Raw genomic sequence first — 20,504 nt, 5'->3', positions numbered from 1 at the left:
TCTATTACCAGAGGTACTCAGATGTGTTAGAGAGGGAAGGGTTTTATGATGGAACCTTCCTGTTCTTGCCCCAGGATGATGAAACATGCCCAGTAAATGTTAGCAGTAGTGTAGCAGTCAGTCCCAAATCTCAAAAGTGTACATGAGAGTGAATTTTAACACTGTCCATTCATTTAAGTTTTTTGGAATGCCTATTGTGCGTTAGCACTATTCCTCTTGTTCACTGGTAATATTTACATTTACCTTACTTCCACTTCTCCACCTACTCACTGTTGGGCTACTATAAGTTCTTGCCTACTTCTTTCTCAGAGGTTACCAAGCCGAAAAGTTAACAGAAAGCATTTTGTTTTAACCTCGCACAGAATTAATATGGTGTTAATTATACTTGGGGGAGGAAGGATTTTCAGAGTTAATACATTGATTCATTTTTCCTTGAATATATTCAATTACATTCTTTATAAAATTTTTAGGGGAATAAGTAAGGTGAGGTGTGTCATGAAGACACTCACCTGTTGACCTTTTTCAAGCTGCACATGCCTCTTCTCTCAGGACTCCTTCTATTTTACTGAACTCTGCCTCACTGACCTAGTGGGGCTATTGGAGGAGAAACAAAAACTGGGCTCAGTAAAAATAATTCAAGTTACCCGCAAAAGGCCAGAACAGACTAATCGTTCTTAAATGTTCTGTTTCCTTGTTGGCTTAAAGAGAAGAAAGCTAAGAGAAGTAATTTAACTTCCTCTTAATTTGGGTGGTTTCTATGAGCATTCTTATTTCTACTCTGTATATGTGTGATAGGCATGCTGCACGCACATCCCCATACGTCACGCGCTCTTTGCTGAGCTGGCACCCCCTTTCTCTGCTAGATACTCGGCGATGGTTTCTCTTTTTCTCGTTATGCCTCTTTCACATCTTAATCCTTTTGAGATTTGGGCTGTGAACCAAATTCTAATTTTCAAATGTAGGTCTCTGGGGAACCAGACGCGGAATTTGTTATCATTGTGTTGAGATAATAAGTAAGTTATTAAGGGCGTGAACCACAGCCCATGGTTTTTGAGTCGTGTTACGGCTTTGCAGAGAACATGTGGGGCCACACCTGCTAACGTGAGATCTGCATAGCTGGGCTTGTCTGACAAGTGGCCCAGCAAGCAGATAAGGGGGTATTGTGTTGATGTGTTTTGACTGAGGTTTTATCAGTTACTACTTTGCTGTTTATGTTTTTACTTTTTACACATGTTTCAAAAAGAATTTTTCAGAAGAGGAGCACAGCAGTGCTTAAGAAGCTATAGTGATGAAAAGATTTATTATAAGACTCTTATGAAAGTATTTATTATAAAAATGTCTTATTTCACAGCTCAAAGTTATGAAGTTTCAGGATGAATTGGAATCTGGAAAAAGACCTAAAAAACCAGGCCAGAGCTTTCAAGAGCAAGTAGAACACTACAGAGATAAACTTCTTCAACGAGTAAGGAATAAGTACACTCAGTGATATGCATTTTCTGAAGTTACTTGTTAGACTACCTAGAATATTGGGGTACGAAGGAAAAGTATACCTCATATCATAACCTTTGATGTGTAAATGCTGGGTACTGGTAGACAATTAGGAACATTTGAAATTTGGTGTTTTACAGTTATTTCAACTTGCAAAATGCTTAGGGCCACAGCTTTCTCTTTTATTCTGAATACTACCTGTGGACTAGAAAATCCTGCTAAGAGTATGCTTTCAATCTGGAAGACCCTATATATTTGTGACAATGAGACACTAGCAACCATGAGAAGTGGCACAGAGACAAAAAGATGGAGTTAGGGTTAGGAAGTTCATTTTGCACACTTTTCCCATTGTTTTCAGGGAAGGACAGTAAGTGGTAGAATACCTCATCCGTGAATTTTAACCTTTTGAGGGTCCTGACATTCTTGCACATAAAAAAACATGTATATGCGGAGAATTTTAGAACAAGGAGGCCCATGTGCTAATTGAAAGACTCCAAGGATTTTATTGGGACTGCTGTATCTTGAATGTCATTATAGAAGATCATATAGAAAGGGAAATAGGAAAGCTAGAGGGAGAGTGTAATCACTAGCAGGCTGTGAGGGTGGCAGGCTGGTGACGGGCAGCACTGACTGGCTGGTGGCTGTCACTGCACAGCCCTCGGACTCCTGGCATCCCTGCTGTGCATGTCACAGCAGGCTGCTGCAGCCACTTATTCTCTGTGAAACTGGGCTGTTAGTCCTGATTGTGCAGGACGGGGTTAGATAATTACTACTGTTACACTTTATTATTAAAATCTTTAAAATATTTTAACTGTAGTTTGATTCCTATAAAATTATCAATCAGGAATATACATCCTACAGATTACCAGAGTAAGTCTCCTCAGCATCACTTTTAAAATTTTTGCTCTGTATGTTTTATTTTGGAAAAAGATAAATGATAATTTGTATAAAGGTGTTTCGTATTTGTACCCCATGGATGCCTTTGGTGACGGAGGCAGGTGTTTGATCTTCATGGAAGACTGCCCCTTGACTGTACCCCCCTGGGTCCCAGGGGCAGTGATACTTGTATTACCATTTTACTTCCCTTGCCTTCCATGATGCAGTGGGAAAGGAGGCTGTGTTTCCTGAAGGTGTACACCAGGGTTAGCAGACTGGTCGTCACCCCGTTTTTGTACATAAATCTACAGAACACAGTCAGGCTCCTTCCCTTACAGACTGTCTGCCGGGAACTTGGGGACTGTCGTGGCAGTGCGGTATGCTTTTCACGGACACTGTGTGACCCACGGACCACAAACTGTTTACTCTCTGGCTCCTTTTAGAAAATGTTTGCCAACGTCTAGTACAGGCTTTTTATCAGTTGTCATAGCTTCCCGATGCATACAAATCATAGAGAAATTAAAGTCCTGTTAGTGAAGAGCTAAGCTGCCTTTGTGGCTTCATTGTCCCCAGCCACTCCTTTAGTTATGTAATCAACAGAAATCATAATTTAAGTGAGAAGTGGCAATTGTCGCAGCTTGGGGATAAGCAAAGAAGTTATTTTTCTGGTTTACATAATTGTATAGTCATGTAGCCAGTCTGTACTTTCATAAAGTAGGATTTAAAATTTCTAATACAATTGGTACTTGTTTCTCACTGATAAGATTTTCTTATTAATGATTATTGTGAATAGCTATTTCTCCTTTTCAGCCTATTGCTTTGGTAATGGCTCTCTTTTGATTAAATGAACTGACTTTCTGAACAATTAAAATCACAACTGACTATTATAGTCTGAAATGGCAATGTCAGTGTATTGTTAGCTTAGCTTTCCCAATTTTTTTTTCTTTTTTTGTGGGGGGACAGCACCCAGGGTAAGTAGTTATGAGCCTTGGCTCTAGAGCTGGGACCAGATCCGGATTTCAGTATCTTGTGGTACCATGGGCATGGCACCTGATCTTTGAGTCTCATTTGTTACCTCTAGAATGAGGATAATAGTACTATTCAGTACTATGGGTGTTTCGAAGGATTACCTGAAATGGTGTGTGGAAAGCTGTTTAGTAATTGCTTGGCCTGTGGGAGGCAGTCAGTGAGTGTTAAGCTGCTGCTGTTTGGTCTCACTGTTTAGGATAAGTAGAAGGAATGACTAACTTTCCTGGAAGAGTTGGTATTTTTAAAAAAATGGTATCTCACACCTTCAGTAGTGGTTTAAGAAGTAGTTAACTAGAAGAGAAACTTCTATAAATGAGATTAACCCAGATTGGTAATTGTAATGACTAAATATTCTTTCTTTAAAAAAACAACAAAACAGGAAAAAGAGAAAGAATTAGAAAGAGAACGAGAAAGAGATAAGAAGGATAAAGAAAAATTGGAATCTCGATCCAAAGACAAGAAGGAAAAAGACGAGTGCACTCCAACAAGGAAAGAAAGGTATAACATTTCTCATTTACTGCGCATGCTGGTTTCAGGATTAAGAATGATGTTCAGTTTTACAGTATTTTCATCGCCGATTCCAGCAAACTAGACAAGTATATTTTCATGATAAACATGTTTGGCTCCTGCCTACAGGAGGTAGAATTAGCTGAGAAATGGGACAGTGAGTTGGCACTGGGCTTAGTGAACTGGGGCATCACCCCTTTACGTGGTTCATGTGGTACCTTAGCCTTAGTTCAGTGCTGAATTCAGTTACCGTATTAGGTATCACATTGAAGACTTAAATAACTCAGCAGCTGGCTAGGCCTTTCTTGTTGACTCCAGTGTAAGCATTTTTTTCCGTGGCGGAGCCTGCTGCCTGTAAACTTGAGTCTCCCAGCCCTTTCCCGAAGGGAGATTGTGTACATAGACTGTAAGGACTTGCTCCTCACTTTGTCTTCTCTCTAATAAACATCATTTTTCTCTTAGCTTTTATTTCCTACTTTCATAGTCCCCACATCTCTGATTTAGTAGACACAATTGCTTCAGTTAACAGAACTGAGGTTTTCCTAAGAAAAACCAAGTGACTGCAAATAAAATTCTGGCTTAGTCACTTTACAGACAAATAACATAGTTATACTAAATGGTTAAATAACAAATCTATCACTGTTTTTGCTTTTATATTATTTGGCTATAATTTCAGATTTACAGAATTTACAAGAATAGTGTAAAGAATTTCCAGATATCCTTCACCCATGTTCCCTAAATGTTAAAATATTTCTACGTTTGCCTTATTTTCTTCTTCTCTCCCCAACCATTTTAAGAGTAACTTGTTAACTCAATGCCCCATTTTCTTATATAACGACAATAAAAGTTTCAAGACTGGGAAACTAACATTAAAAAAGCTTGTCAGAGAGCTTAATGAAATTTTGTTCATTGTCCCAGTAATCTCATAGCAAAAGAAAATCCAGTTTAGTTGAATTCAGTTTTTGTCTTGATCAACCTGTCTTTGAGACTTAATCGGTCTTGGTATAAAGGGCATTGAATGTTGTTGGAAAATAACATCAATAAGATTAGTGAAAATAAAGTTTGTTTAAACTGATAGGAATTAATAGCTAATTTAGTAGAAGGAAAATGAATACCTGATCCTTTGCTCACTTATGGCATGTTTTGGCGCTTTGTTCCGTAGGAAAAGGCGACACAGTACATCCCCTAGCCCATCTCGCAGTAGCAGTGGTAGACGAGTGAAATCCCCATCACCAAAATCGGAGCGGTCAGAGCGTTCAGAAAGATCTCATAAAGAGAGCTCACGGTCCAGGTCATCTCACAAAGACTCTCCTAGAGATGTTAGCAAAAAGGCCAAAAGGTAAATGCAAGTCATGTTTCGCAATATTTCAAACACCAATTTCCCTGTCATTCCACGAGTTTTTGAAAATAATTTGGTTGGTAGCCATTTTTTTAAAGGGTTTTTGAAAACCAAAGAGACATATTGTCATCTTAGATTATGCCTTCGCACCTCCCCTTTACCAGTCGCCTCGTGACTAAAGCCCAAGAAGGCTTCCAACAGTAAGACCAGCCAAGAATTAGAAACCTCAGACCCAGTGTTTCCTCTGGAGTAGCTGCTTTACTTTTCATTCTGTTCTTCTTTAGTTTCTGTAGAATATTTGATTTTTGTCAAGGCTGAAAGAAAAATCCATCTCCCTACCCTCCGGCAATCTTGGGTAGAAACTTGTGGAAATAAATACCATTTCTTCAGTGTATAATTTAGTGTGCTACATACTTTTTTTCCTTGGAGTTCCAGAAAAGTGGTTCAGAAATATTTTACTTTTATAGAGGAATTTTCTTGAGAGCTAACACTGCTTTATGTCTAAAACTTTATAGTTGTATCCATTTTTAGTAAAATCTTACAAAATCGATACCTTTCTCCTTTTCTAAATGGTACTTACATGTACATATAAATGTGTTTATTTGTTTTGGTAGCCTTCATGAATAGCACTTACCCAAATTATACTGTCTTAACCTGTTCCCTTGGATGATATTGCTGTAGTTGGTGCTTTTTCCGTCAAGAATATAGGCTGGAAAAGCTGCCATGGTTTTTAAATTTTGTGAATGATATTAGATGCCGTTTTGAACTTTCTATTGCAGATTTAGAGGTTCGGACTATGGGGGGTTATCAGTAACTTGAGGAACTTGTTAAAAATACAAATTCCCAGTCCCTACCTCTTGAGATTTTGATTCAGTAGAGCAGTGTGAATAAGGCTTAGGAAACTGTCTTTCTAAGCAAGTGCACCACCAGTGCACCACTAACGCATAGGAAATACAGACTGTGTGTGTGTGTGTGTGTGTGTGTGTGTGTGTGTGTGTGCGCGCGCGCGCGTGCATAAATTTGGGAAGTTTACCTTTTTTCATTTCAGTGACATTTGTTTTGTTCCCTTAAAGCTCATTTTAGATAACTAGTTTTAGTCACATGAGTACTTTGATAAATTGTTTTTGTTTGTTTCCTCAGGTCACCATCTGGTTCAAGGACACCTAAACGGTCTAGGCGCTCACGGTCTAGATCTCCTAAGAAATCAGGGAAGAAATCCAGATCCCAGTCCCGGTCTCCACACAGGTCTCATAAAAAGTCAAAGAAAAACAAACACTGACATAAGTTTTTAAGATGCTGTCACTTATTGGAAATGCGATTTTGTTTTGTGCCTGAACGGTCTGTTTTTTTAAAAAACAAAAAAAAACAAAAAATCAAATGAAAGAGCATTCCTGGGGTTTTTGTTTATTTGTTTGTGAATGCATGTGTAAACTCATGAGTAACTGCATCTGTAGACCCGTCATTGTTTTTTATTGTATAAATTACTTTCATTGTGGCTGTTTCTCAAGATGAAGTTTTTATTGTGCTAATGAATTTCATTGGAAATGTGTATAATGGATCTGCTGGCAGTAGTAGTATTTTGTTTTAGGATGTTGTGACTTAGCAAAAATGATACAGATGTCTTCCTCCCTTTTGTAGCTTTGACAATTTGAATTAGATTTCAAATAAAATCTGAACAGAAAACTGTAATGTTGTTTTTTTGCCATATTGGTGACATCAAGTCTCTTAAAATCCTACTGAGTTGAGCACTTCTGTTGTGTTTCTATATCTAATGCGTTTACAAGCTCCGTTTTTCAAGTCGCTGCAGTTTTATATTGACTGAGATGACTGTCAAATTAAGGGACCCAAGACTCGCGTTTGGTATGTTTGCCAACCGATTTCCTGGAGAAGGTTCTCATGGGTCCTACTGGTAACCCAGAGATCAAAAGACTAGGTGGGTGTGGTCTTTTGTTAATGGAATGCCTGGCTAAAATGGTGTTTCTTTTTTCAAAGTAACAATGTGATTTTGATACACTCAACCTGTGTTCTGATCAACTACTTATTATTAGGGAAAACTTAAATATCCATCTTTGATTTCATCTTGTATCATGAAAAGTTTATTTATAAAAGTTTTCTAACAATTTTTTGTTTGATACTTGTCCTTTTATAGCCCTCTGGGCTTTTAAACACTGGTATTAGTGTATTTCTACAAGGTTCTGTTTAAAGCACCTTAGTTTTTTTTTTTTTTTTCAATTTAGTATAGTTTTAGCTTTAAGTTTAAAATTTAAAAATAAAATAGTTTTCAGGAAACTTAACATCCAGTGGATTATAAATTCAAGGTGGAAAAAGTTGATGTAAACCGTTAGAGTTGAAATCACTTATGCAGTGGGAATAAAAATTGCTGCAGTATAAGGAAGAAGTAAGAAGCCTTGTGTAACATTAATCAATATTGCTATAAACGTGGTGTAATACAGGTTATGGAGACTTGAACTGACACTGCTATTCGTGAATCTGCTCTCAGGGTTTCATTTAGGCACTGTACTCTGCTTTGATGGAGTTTAGCCCCCTCAATAGGGAGAGTGGAAGAGTGTTCTAATAAGAGGTTGTTTTCAGTTAGCTTGCTTTTCAAGTTTTACTTAATTTTGCCTAGTCAGATATTAAATAAGCTGTGCCCATGATATGGGGAGTTAGATATATTAGCTGAGCAGTGAGGCCTCCTATTTCCAAACTGGGCAAACCTACAGTAGCTTTAGAAATGAGCCAATCAGATTCTTTTACTTCATGGTTCTTACCAATATGCAGTATTGCTTGAAAGTTATTATTTTATTGTTCACTCTAGTTTGTCCATATTAGGAAATGTTAATTTCTAAATGTTGCTCAGAATAAACAGGAACATTTGGTGCTGGTTTTCTAAAACTTACAAATATAGCCATTTGTAAAGTTACATGGTTTTCTCCCCTAGTCATTGCCTGGGAGAATGGAATTTTATATAATTACCTTTTTTTGCAAAAATAATATTGAGCTCCTGGTGATTTGGGCATTCCATCATTCATTTGGTATCTAGTCTAGACTTAGAAATAATTAGTCAGCTAATGATTTTGCCAGTAAAGTTGCAAGGAATATTTATTTCTCTCTCTTTTAAAAAAATATCCCGGAGAAGAAATTAATGTCAGTTTTCGGTGCTTGTTTGTAGTATTTTTTCTACTGCAGTGAAATTTAACAGTTCTTTTAATCTAGAACCAGTAAGAGCGAGCTTCACTTATCTTACGGTGGGTAAGACTGGCTTCCTTTTGGGTGGATGGCTGAGGATTGCTTAGGCTGGACAGAATGTCAGGGAGGAATATGTTCTGGGAAGTTAATGTGTGTATTAGATTGTACTGGATTTTTTTCCCCGGAATTGCAAATGATAGTGTTTGATAAGTTATTTCAAATTTTACTTAATGAGAAAACATCTAGAGTAAGCCTGTTTAATTCTCCATGGATTCTATGCAAGTTTAATGAGATCAGAAATTGGTGAATAGTAAGGGGGTAGATATTCTACCACATTTTTATAAATAGCACATTATTCATCTGTTTCCTATCCTAAAGGACACTTTTAATTGTATAGCAAAATTTCTGCAGGTTAACTAAAATGTTCACAGACAGAGCATTCTAGTTACAGGAACTGTCCTGTTCCAGCTCTGATAGACAGCTAACTGTCCTCTGCCATAGCTGTGTGTAAGAGGACGTCCTGTTGTCTGCTTTTCTTACAGCAGACAGCGTAAACTCTAAACAGGATTCCTTACCAGGTTCATACCATTTAATCTTCCTCTCTTCTGTAGGTGGGAGAAAGTAAGTAAATAAATTGGTGGTCTGTTTCTTACCAAAGAGAGAGAGAGACCTGTGATTGAAAGAATCATGCTTGTGATCTTTTTTTTTTGATGATTAATAAGCATATGGGCCATTCTGAATTATAATGTGTGGAGAAGTTAGAGATGAAAGAATTAAACGAAAAGCCCTGAGCAAAAGAATGCTCATATTTGGCTCAGAATGTTCTTGGCTTTTCTCCTAAAATTGCAGAAATTATTATACACTGACCTAATTTTTCTTTATTGCAGACAATTCCTGTGGGTTTACCCTGAGACTTATCCTAAGTAATCTTAAATGGAGGACATACTTGCTTATGACTTCTGTATTTTTCTCCTGAATTTTAATATTCTTAAGCACTTAAAAATATTTGTAAAAAATTCCAATCATGATCTAATTTAGGTTTATTAGAAATATTGTGTACTACATGGTGGTGTAAGTTCTGAAAAATCATATGGCCATGATAATATTTTGATTATTATAAACGAGAGCAAATTAATCTGTGTTGCCAAAGTGACTGTTTAACCTATTCAGGTGACCACAATGTGATTTCTTTAGCAGAGAAAGTTGTTTAAAAAAAAATACTACAACTTTTCTAAGACTGCACATTGAAGAAATAAGAGCTTTTTTCCTTTGTTGTTTTCTATTATATTTTAATGGAAAAGCTAATTACAGAAAATTTAATGCGGATACTAAGGAAAGCACTAGTGACTAAAAACTCAGAGAGCTTGGTTTCTTCATATTTCACATGCATGTTTCAGAATAGTGTTTAGGGGTGTTTAATTCATTATTCTTTTGGCTTTTTTCTTTGTTGTTAATCAATTTCCCAGGACTTAGATAACGCACAAATACAAATCTGAGGGGAAGTGCTGTGTCATAGGAGAGCTGAGGAGGTGGGGATATGCTGCTGTGCAGAGTGAACCGCGTTCCGTTGTTGACAATTCAGTGCCTCATGTTTACTCAGTACCACCTTGTGGAGCTTCGGTGTAAATGGACTGTGTGTATAACGGTTATTTATACAGTTTTGTAGACCTATAGATAAAATGTCCTCACTCTCTCATGGAATTGTGCTTGCAGTATTTGTGATTTATCTTTTTACTTCAACAGGCTCTTGTACGTTTTATCTCTGGTGATTTGAAATATTAGGAAAGACAATTTTTCAGAAATGAGAATATATAGTTGAAATCAGCTCAGCTGAAATATTCTACAGCAAGACAATTTCCTTTGGGTGAACTGATTCCATAATTTAGTTAACTCTTTGTGTAAGGATCAAATTTATTGTGGAGCTGCTTTCCAGACTGTCACTTTATAGTTTTTCTACATAAAGATGATATAGTTACAAACAAAGGTTGTGGAATTTCCCTTTTGTTGTTGTTTTTTTGACTTTTAATTTCTTTAATAAAATACGTTGTTTTCATAGCAAACTTTAGACTGTTCATGTAATTTCTCCATATAGTTTTTCTAATGCAAGCCCAGTAAACTGTATCTAGTTTTGGGCCGCTTTCTCCCAAGTGAAATAAGTGATGTCACATTTCTCTGTTGTAGCTAAAATGTTACTACATTTTACATGTTTAAACTACAATAAAATGTTTTCATGATAGATTAATCTCTTGATTAGGAAATTTTGTTTCCTTATTGGTTCTCCCCTTTTTTGAAATTATTCTGTTCTGTTTTATTTTGTTGAGGAAAATTTCAAACATATACAATAGTAGAATGAACATTTGTCGTTAATACCCATCAAACTGCAAATATCAACCTAGTAGTATGTGTCTGTTGTTTCTAAAGCGTAATAACCACAGTATCATTATCATATTAAAAAAAATTATACATTGGTTCCTTTTTAAAGGGTTGTTAATTGTGGTAGAATACTCACAACAAAATGTACGATCTTAACCATTTTTAGGTGTACAGTTCATTAGTGTTAAGTGTGTTCACGTTGTTGTGCAGCCAGTCTCCACAACTTTTCATCTAAGAAAATTGAAACTTTATTAAACAACTCCCTTTTTCTCCCACCCCCAATAACTGCCATTTTATTTTCTGTGAGTTTGACTACTTCAGATACCTCAAATAAGTACTTAGTACTTATTTGAATCACATAGTACTTATCTTTTTGTGACTGGCTTATTTCACTTAACATAAAGTCTTCAAGGTTCATCCATGTGGTGGCATGTGCATTGGTTCTTTAAAGCCTCCTTTTTCTTTAAAGTTTCTGTATTTCCTTATAGAATTTGAAAAGGATTTTCCCCAAATGGCACAGTGGTATTTACTATTTTGAGTAAAAACTTCAAAAGAAATCACAGTAATAACCAAGTGTGTATGCCAACTACCCCACACCACTTTCTTTACCATTTTTTATCACTTTTTATGCTGTATTCTCTTTAATGGGTATGTGGTATAATTTAATCTCAACACTTCATAGCATGGGGTACAAAATATACTTTCAAATCAAGCTATGTGATTTTGAAAATTGTAGTGAATTACTATTAATGACCATACACAGATGCTGGCTTAGTTTTATTTATTGCCTCATGAAAAGGAAACTCAAATTTTGGCATTTAGTAAGCTCTGTGTTTGGATTAGATACTCATTTTGCTGTGGAGTCATATTTGGACTCGAATACCCCACTTTGATCTTTCAGAATTTTCTTTTGCCTATAAAATGGGGTGTTGAGCTTGTGTATTTATTGTAAGGATGAAATCACATGTAAGTCACTGGCACGTATTAATAGTTGTCATACAGAGATATTGGAAATCAGTAAACATCCAGTATTCCTGAAAACCAGAGAGGTGAACATCTTTTAACTAAAGGAGTGACACTACAATTCCATAGCACTTTAAAAGATACTTTCTTTGCTCGATTTGTATTTAACAGAGTTTACAGACTTATACTTAGAGATATGTTGGTTTATTGCACACTGAATATCACTTCATAATCTGCTGTCCCAGTCTTCTAGATGACATTAAATTCATTTTAGAAAAAAACATTTTTATTAAGTGGATTTAAAAACATTCTATTACTTGTCATTATAGGATTCCATTAACCAAAGTTGCTAAAGTAAAATTGAAATGTGAACAGCTTCAATAGGATATATGTGAAAGCCTAGAGAACAGTATGAAATACAATGAAGCACTGGAGTTCTTGTCCAAGTTCAAAGTAAAAAAAAGAAATCTATACAAATTACCAGAGCTGAGCAGCAATGTGTAGTTTCCACAAAATGGACACAGAACGGTATCCTTAGAGCAGATAAAAAGAGGGGCAATTAGAGTGTCACTGAACTCGTGTGTATTTGCAAATTATAGTTTGTATTTTCAGATTATGCAGAAATGAGAACTGTATCCTAAAATTACTGTAAGGACGGAGAGCTGAAACCATACAGAATTTGGAAAGGAAATTACACTTTAAATTCTACTAAGAAATATGGCTTTGTAGCAGTGTCTTCAGGACATTTGTAAAGCTCTTTGGCATTATAGAAACTGCACAATGTAAATTGGGAAGAACAAAACTGATTGAAAACATTATTGGTCCTCCATATAGCTAAAACATTGAAATTGAATAAGCACCTCGCTATACATTGACACTAGCTAAGCAGCCAATGGTTCTATTTATGTGAAGTGCTATTAGATGATTTTTCTTAGCATATTTTGTTTTATTGCACTGTAATGGCTGTTGGGTGTGTGCAGTTTGTTAAGAACATTTAGGAAAATGCTTTTCAGTTGGTTTTTGGCCATGCTACCATTTTAATAAAGGATTTGCCAAACCCTTTCTTTCTGGGAAAATACCTGGGCCTAATATTGGCCTCCCGCTGGGGTGTCGTGGCAGCAAAACCAACAGGTGTTCTAAGGAGATTTTTTTATCTTCCAGTCACAGTAACATTTAGCTAACGTGAATTTCAACTCTAAATTTCAAGATCACATGTTTATTTCCTAGGGTTCTTATCCTCAACTTCTGATACATCCTCTGTTATTTTAAGAATGTTTCCTCACTAGAAACGTGCACCTCCAGCTCTGTGCCAAATACTATCTGTGAGTGCGGGAAGGCAGAGGACACTCACCAAGGACTCCCCAGGGCATCACGTCTACAAATGCTGGTTTCATTCTGGACTGATTGCCCTAAAAACATGCTGAATCTCAGTCAGCAGGCATATGTTAGAGACAGTCTGAGTGGAGAATGATTTTTTACTTGTTTATTCTCCTGACTGACATGGAACTCATCAGTGCCTCTCAGAATATGTTTTGTTTGCGTGTATTTTGTAATGAAACTAGTCTTTATTTTGACAATTATAAAATAAAACCACAACAGTGTATGAAGAATGAGAGAAAGGTTTGGTGCAAAGATAAAGAAGTACTCTACCTATTGTGTATTTCAGAGTTTATAATACCATTCATGATAAGTTGGAGAATTCATCTCGATCTGTTGAGTGTTCCTGGAACAGCTTATTTGATAATATTCTTTATGATTACGATCTTGGCACGCACTGGTGCTGTTCTCTCCGGTGAAAGGTCTGATGATTGTCTTCAGGTGCCACAGCCTATCATGGTGGGACTAAAAGTACTTGGCTACACAGATGGCCTCCTCAGTGTCCTTTGTGCCTCAGGTGTCCTTATGTAATTCAGATGAGAGGCCAACAGCCTGCAGCCTAGTTTTAGTGCGAGTGTACTAAATACCCGCCCCCCTGTAACCTAAACACTGGCCTTTTGTCAGTGTACCTTGATGTGTCCTTCCGTGCCCTCCCTGGGGACCCAGTGGCCCATGAGGACCTGCAGAGCAAGCACCTTCCGCCTGTGTGGAAGATGGCTTAGTTCTGGAAACAGACCTTTTCGATAAAGATGGAGGAGGAGATGATATACTTTAGGAGAAAATAGAGGACTTGCCTTGCCCACTTACCCCTTCTGATTGCATGGCAGTACTTCTTTCCTCCGCACTTTCTCTTAAGCTTCTCTTTCCTTGTAGAATGTGTTGCAGACGAGGTAAATATGATGACCTGTCTGATCTTGGCTGAAATGACATTTCTCTAACCGATTACTTTGGCCAAGACACAACCCAGTGCAATAAGACAGATGGGCAGGGGCATGAAGTATCAGGTGTCATCACTTCCATAGTCTCCTGCATGAGTGAGTCCAGTCGAACCTCAATGCCTTAGAGCTTGGGATATTTTGGGTGGGATGTGAGTTTTAAAGATGAACTGACCGTGATCGTCTTGAATAAACCTGGATTGGCTCCTACATGGCTTGATAGGCAGAAAGCTCACAAGCTGAGCGGCTCTCTGAAGACCCAATTCTTGTATTTTGTGGCCCCACAGACCTGGCCATCCATCCAACGTGACACCTGGACCCCAACGGCCCAGAGACCCCCTTCAGCCTTCCTCTGCTGCAAAGCATAGTCCAGTCACTTCCCAGCTGGGTGGCTTGGGTCAGGTTGCCTCAAAGGAGGCATTGCTGAGCCCATTTCTTGGTGTGCAGCCTGCGGGCACTGCCCGCTTTACATGGTTCAAATCTGCGCGGGGCACTGTTCTAGCAGCTGAGGACCAGGATGATGACTAGGACAGCTGGTGATCCTCTGTCGTGGAATTAACATACTAACTGAGGAGCCAGACAAGACTGTTTTAGAGGATAAAATGACAAAAACACCCAACGGTGGTGAGACAGAAAGTGGGTGAGGTTCCCTCTGTAGAGAGGATAGTCAAGGCCTCCCGACACTGGTCTTGTTTAAACAGAGACCCGAGCAATGAGGGGGAGCAGTCTAGGGACTTGTGTGCTCCACGAGAGAGCTGACAGGAGGGGTGTTTTAGGGGACAGTTGGTGTGCTGAGGAGTGGGAAGCAGCGTGGGGAGGAAGGTGTAGCATGGCATGCGCTCAGCTAGGACTGGGCTGTTGCAAGCAAGGAAGTGGAGTCGTTTCCCAGATCATCGGCCACTGTGCATAGAGAATGGGACGGGCAAGGAGGGAGAAGCAGGAAACCAGTTAGGAAGCTCTCGGTTGTGAAGATTACACGTGATCCTGTAAGGAAAGTATCTTGCATTTCCCCAAGCACATAGCAGCTCCCTAAATAATTCAACTTCTCCTCTCCTGGTCTTGGATCTTTGGATTCCCTTCCCCCTGAGAAGCTAAGTATTTACCCTGAGATTCACCTCACTTGGTGCTTAAACAAATGTACCCAGATTGGGTCATACCGTGTTTCCCCGAAAATAAGACCGAGTCTTATATTAATTTTTGCTCCGTTAGGGCTTATTTTCAGGGGATGTCTTATTTTTTCATGTACAACAATCTACATTTATTCAAACACAGTCATGTCATCTTCTGGAACATTGTCATAATGTACTAAATGCGTCCGTCTGGCTAAGATCTTAACTGGGGTTTATTTTCGGAGTAGGTCTTATTTTGGGGGAAACACGGTAACACTGTTATGGCTCTTGGGCTGGTATCTGAGGAAATGATAAACTGTAAACTACATAAGCATTCTTTCGTATCTTCAGTTCGCTTCTACCCATGGTTCTCCTACCTACTGCACTGTTAATAGGTGTTGCTTGGAAAAAGGAGTTGTGTGGTCAAGTAACTTGGGAAACACTGGTCTAAACAGGCAGGCTTCTTCACACCAATACTTCTCAGAACCCTGAATATATACTATGTATCCCCAGGCAGGAGTCATGACGTCGTAGTTCCCAAACTCACGTGATCCAGGGCTAATGTTCACTGACCGTACTTTGGAAACCTCTTTCAAATTGTGATTGGACAACTTTCTTTTCAGTCTGGCCGTCTGATTAATGGGTTGTGTAGGTGTGTCAGGGTTCTGTGGCACAAACAGACACCATGTATAGCTGAATGAAGCAAAAAGGAATTGAGTGGAAGCCTATGGAGACGCAGGGAGCTGACAGTGCACCTGGGAAGCAAGATGTGGGAATCAGCAGGACGCGAGAGGACGTGAGACAGTAGGCGTTGGGAGCCAGACTCGGCCAGCACTGGGCAATCTGACCAGGATCCCAGGAAGGACCACAGCTTTAGCTTCCTTCAGCCTTTGGCCTTCTGCTGGACTTTTGGGTTCCAGGACAAGGGCACCTGATGGACCTAGCTTTGCAGGTTACAAACTTTTAGAAAATATAACTTCAATGGCTACAAACAATCATTTACATAGCTTGCCAAGACCCTGTTAGAAACGGGTTGTTTCCACTTTATTCTAAATAATGCTGTTATGAACATCACTATGCATAACATTTTTTGCTTTAATTCTCTTAAAAAGTTTTGGATTATTCCTAGATACGGAATTATTGGGTCAAAGAATACAAATATTTTAAAGCACATGTGGTGCGTGTTGCCAACTTTCTTTCCAAAAATGTACTGTTTTAGACTGTGATCTTGGGGAATGAGTACTTCACCACACTTTTGCCAGCACTGGGAATCTGTGACAGTCTCTTTTAAAAAGTAATTCAAAGTGGATGAAACCATTGGCTCCCAGCTGGGAAGGTTCTGGAATCTATAAGCAGAGGTGATTCTGGCAGGCAACATAGGTGGGTGAGGTAACTGGTCTAGTCATCTGAAGAAATGTGTGGTTCTAAGATGGCCCCACTCCAGAAACCACGGTGAGTGGCAGCTGTGTCCCTGGATCCAACATGGATTTCCTCTGACAGCTAAGGCAAAAGGCCAAAGACTCCCAATGTAAATCTGTTGTAACTCAGTTTTTTTTTAAAATCACTTTATAGTATTTTTAGAAGAAAGAAATTATATAATAAATGTAAGTCTTTGGGTGACTTGCTGTTTTCAGTTTTTAATGTGTTAATTTTGTCAGGTTAGGTTTTCATGTGTGTAAGTGTACAAGTATGGTTGTGTGTTGCAGGATGAGGATTAAGAGAGATAGAAAGGAAAACATTTCAGGGACATTAAAAAATCAGTTTAAGCAATGCTGTGTCTTCTTTCCCAGACAAGGGACCAGCTAGACAGATTTCCATTTTTCTACTCTATCCTGGTATAGGCTGGGGGAACCTTCTTTTCCCCCACAGATGACTCTTGAGATGGAATACTGTGAGTTCCTCCTCTACTAAGAGTTAATAAAAAATGGACCTGATTATGCTAAGTGAAATGTCAGAAGGAGAAAGACAAATACCGTATGATTTCATTTACATGTGGAATCTAAAACAAATGAACAAACCAAACAAAAACAAACTCACAGATACAGAGAACAGATCGGTGGTTTCTGGAGGGGGAGAGGGTTGGGCGTCGGTGAAAGGGGTGTCTGGTGATGGACAATGATAGACTTTTGGGGTGTTCATTTTGTAGGGTATACTGATGTCAAATTATAATGTTCACCTGAAACATAATTTTTAAAAATATTAAAGAACCAAATAATGAATTAACAAATTTTTAAAAAATTGGGCCTTAAGATTCTTATTCTCCAAATCTTATCTTGTGTTTGATTAATCTACAGAACAGCAGTACTGTACATCAAATGTGGTAGCACAGTCGGAGAGTGGACCATACCTGCCCTAAGCTTCCTACCCTCCTCACATATAATCTCATTTGGAAATAATATCCGAGGTCTTAAGTTTGAGTTCTTGTGTGCAGGTATGGCTCAGAAGTCCTCTCCTTTACCATATTACAGAAGGTGCCAAAAAAATTTATACACATTTGTATACTCAATATTTACCGATAACAAAAGATGAATACAAGTCACATTTGACTTCTGCAATTACAAGCGGTGTTCAAAGTGGTTACCATCAGAGTCCAGACACTTCTGATTAAGGCGAACTACTGCTTGAGCAACATTGACCAAAGTGTCCACCACTTGTATCCCTGCGCATGCCGTTTCAATTTCTTTCCGCAGTACCGCCAGAAGCACGAATGCATGCAATTGTCAGGCGTGTTGGAGGTTCTGTTGCAGACTCACGCCTCCATTGTCATTGTACTTCCACAACGGTCTCGAATTTCAAATACCACTTCAAAATGGTCTTGCGCTCCTTGAACAACAACTGTGCTTTTGCCATTTTCCTTCACTGTCCTGCCTGTCTCATGGTGATGCTAGCATTCATTTGATTAACACCATCTTATGAGCAAATGCCATACTACACATTGCTACCATAATTCAATTCAACTTCAAAAAGTTATCTATAGATGTTATCTGTGTATCCAGATCAGGAAGCCCCTTGGGGCTGTGATTTCAGAGACATGGAAGATCCTGGACAACTTCCAGGGTGCCTTCTGGTCGCATGCGTATAAATGGGTTAAACCATCACACTGCCTAAGAGGGGAATTGCATTCAGGATCCAGGACGTTGGCATTCAAGAGCTGCCTATTATCTTGAAAAGAACCCAGGCCAGACTCAGGTTCTTTCATGAAATAGCTCTGTGAGTTTGGGCAAGAAATGGACTGTTCTTGTGACTCAGTTTCCTTGTAAGTCAGATCACTGTTTCCCAGACCCCAGTACACAGACCGGCTACATCACATGGGAGCTCTTGGAACTCAGATTTCAGGTCCCCGTCTTTGAGATCTTAATTCAGCAGGTCTGGGGTGGGGCCTCGGACACGAAATATATGAATTTAGTTTTAATCATGGAAAATTCAAACATACAAAAGTTCATACAATGAACTCTGTTAAATATGTCACCCAGCTTCAACAAGTACCCCTTCATGGCCACTTTAATCTGCATAAGTCCGACATTATCAATTGTACATATTTTAGTATGTTTGTCTACTAGATACGGACTTTAAAGATATCCACAATACCATTATACACCAGAAAAAATGAACAGTAATCCCTTAATATCATAAAAAAATCCTGTCTGTGTTCACAAATCCACAATTATAAAAATGATTTTTTTACATTTAAATTGAAATCCAAGTAAAGATCATGCATTGTGATTGGTTAATAGAGCTCTTAAGTAACTTTTAATCCATTGCTACCCGTCAATTTAATTTTTTTCCTTTAAATCTTTTGTTGAAGAAATTGGATTGTTTGTCCTGGAGACTTTCCCATCGTCTGGGTTTTGCTGACTGCACCCCTGCCCCGCATCACGGTTATTTTCTGGGAAGCAGTAATCTGATCTAGAGGTTTGATCTGATTTAGGTTCAAAAATTTTGACAAGAATACTTCATAAGAGGTGGTGTGCTCTTCTATGAGGGGCACGTGACATGTGGCTGTGTCTCTGTGACCTCAGCAGCCACTGATGATCACTGCCTGTGTCCATTAATCCAGTACGGCCAGTGAGCTGTCCTAAATTATCATTCCTTTTCCACTTACTAGCTGGTGTAATACAGAGAAACCACCTTCACCTACTGTTTGCTTATTCCACGCTGCTCTTCAGGTAAGAAAGGTAGCCCAAATGCTACCTTTAGTTTCCAAACTCATTTTGAGGCTGGGATTACTACCATCCTCCAAAGTGACTACTGAAGTTTTATTATTATGTTTAGTATCCTTATGACCTCGTGGATTGTAGCATATTTGACGTGCTTTACTCCACTGCAGTTCTTCTCCTTAGCATTCTTCTCTTTGGGTAACCGTCATGGCCAGCCAGGAGAAGGACCCCCTGAGCTATTTCACAGCATATGGGAGCAGCAGCTCAGGGTCCTTGGAAGAGGAGGGTAACAGCAAGCTGGAGGACAGGAGTCGCAGGGCTCTGGATTCCGAGACATGGGGTAGCGGCTGTGGGAACAAGATGGAGAAATGGCTGCCGGGACACGCTGGGCTGTTTGGGAGCGTGACTCGTCCCGCCTTTCTGTACAATCCACTCAATGAACAGGGAGACTGGGAGAGGCACGTCATCAAGGCGCCCAAGGAGCCTCCAGAGGAATTCAAAATATGGAAGTCCAACTATGTCCCACCTCCGGAAACCTACACTACTGAGAAGAAACCTCCCCCTCCAGAACTGGATATGGCAATAAGATGGTCTAACATAGATGAGGACAATGGTGGTGATGCCCCACAGAACGTTAAGAAAGGAGGCTTCTCCCAGAAGGGGAGGAATCAGAGGATGAAAAAGATGAGCATCCTTCTAAAGGGCGCAAAGTAGAACCCGGAGAACCAACAAAGAAGAAAAAGTAGAAAACAACAAATAACAAGAATTTTTGGACTGCAAAACTTATTGAAATGGTTTTTTTTGGCAGATAAGTTGATAATTGTAAATTATTATGAAACAGCATCTCCATGAAAATACATGTTAATTAACTAATAAGTATTGCTGCAGGAACTTTCCACTGTAGACCTCACTTTTTATTTAAAACTTGTATGTATTTAAAACTCAAATGGTGACTTGTGATGGTGAAATTGATAACACTTTGGAAACATTCTTGCTATCACAGAATTCGTGGCATGCATTTTGTCACATGTTGACATGCCAATGTTCTATGAACCTTTTATAAAGGAATATACTTTAAAGTAAATATATGTTAACATCCTATGAATTTGTAGCGTGCTTTTCAACAGTATTTGTACAGTGTAAATAGATCATGGAAATAAAA

The 20,504-nt window shown here is 38.7% G+C and overlaps 1 protein-coding gene and 1 pseudogene across 5 annotated transcripts in view; both read left to right on the top strand.

Annotated features, from left to right (window-relative positions):
- The window catches only part of U2SURP (U2 snRNP associated SURP domain containing), a 44,127-nt gene extending 37,199 nt beyond the window's left edge, over window positions 1-6,928 (top strand). For all 5 annotated transcript variants that reach the window (XM_019753583.2, XM_019753585.2, XM_019753582.2 and 2 more), the window contains 4 exons: window positions 1,352-1,462; window positions 3,773-3,891; window positions 5,063-5,239; window positions 6,380-6,928. In XM_019753583.2, the coding sequence (XP_019609142.1) occupies window positions 1,352-1,462; window positions 3,773-3,891; window positions 5,063-5,239; window positions 6,380-6,518 (546 nt within the window). In that variant the 3' untranslated portion in view covers window positions 6,519-6,928. The remainder of the gene's footprint in view (window positions 1-1,351; window positions 1,463-3,772; window positions 3,892-5,062; window positions 5,240-6,379) is intronic.
- Window positions 6,929-19,417: 12,489 nt separating this feature from the next.
- On the top strand, window positions 19,418-20,190 carry LOC109459250 (UPF0690 protein C1orf52; annotated as a pseudogene).
- Window positions 20,191-20,504: the final 314 nt, after the last annotated feature.

Source organism: Rhinolophus sinicus, linkage group LG01 (assembly GCF_036562045.2).
Source record: "Rhinolophus sinicus isolate RSC01 linkage group LG01, ASM3656204v1, whole genome shotgun sequence".
Classification (NCBI taxonomy): Eukaryota; Metazoa; Chordata; class Mammalia; order Chiroptera; family Rhinolophidae; genus Rhinolophus; species Rhinolophus sinicus.
The sequence above is the reverse complement of the archived record's forward strand: the minus strand, read 5'-3'. Positions and strand labels throughout refer to the sequence as shown.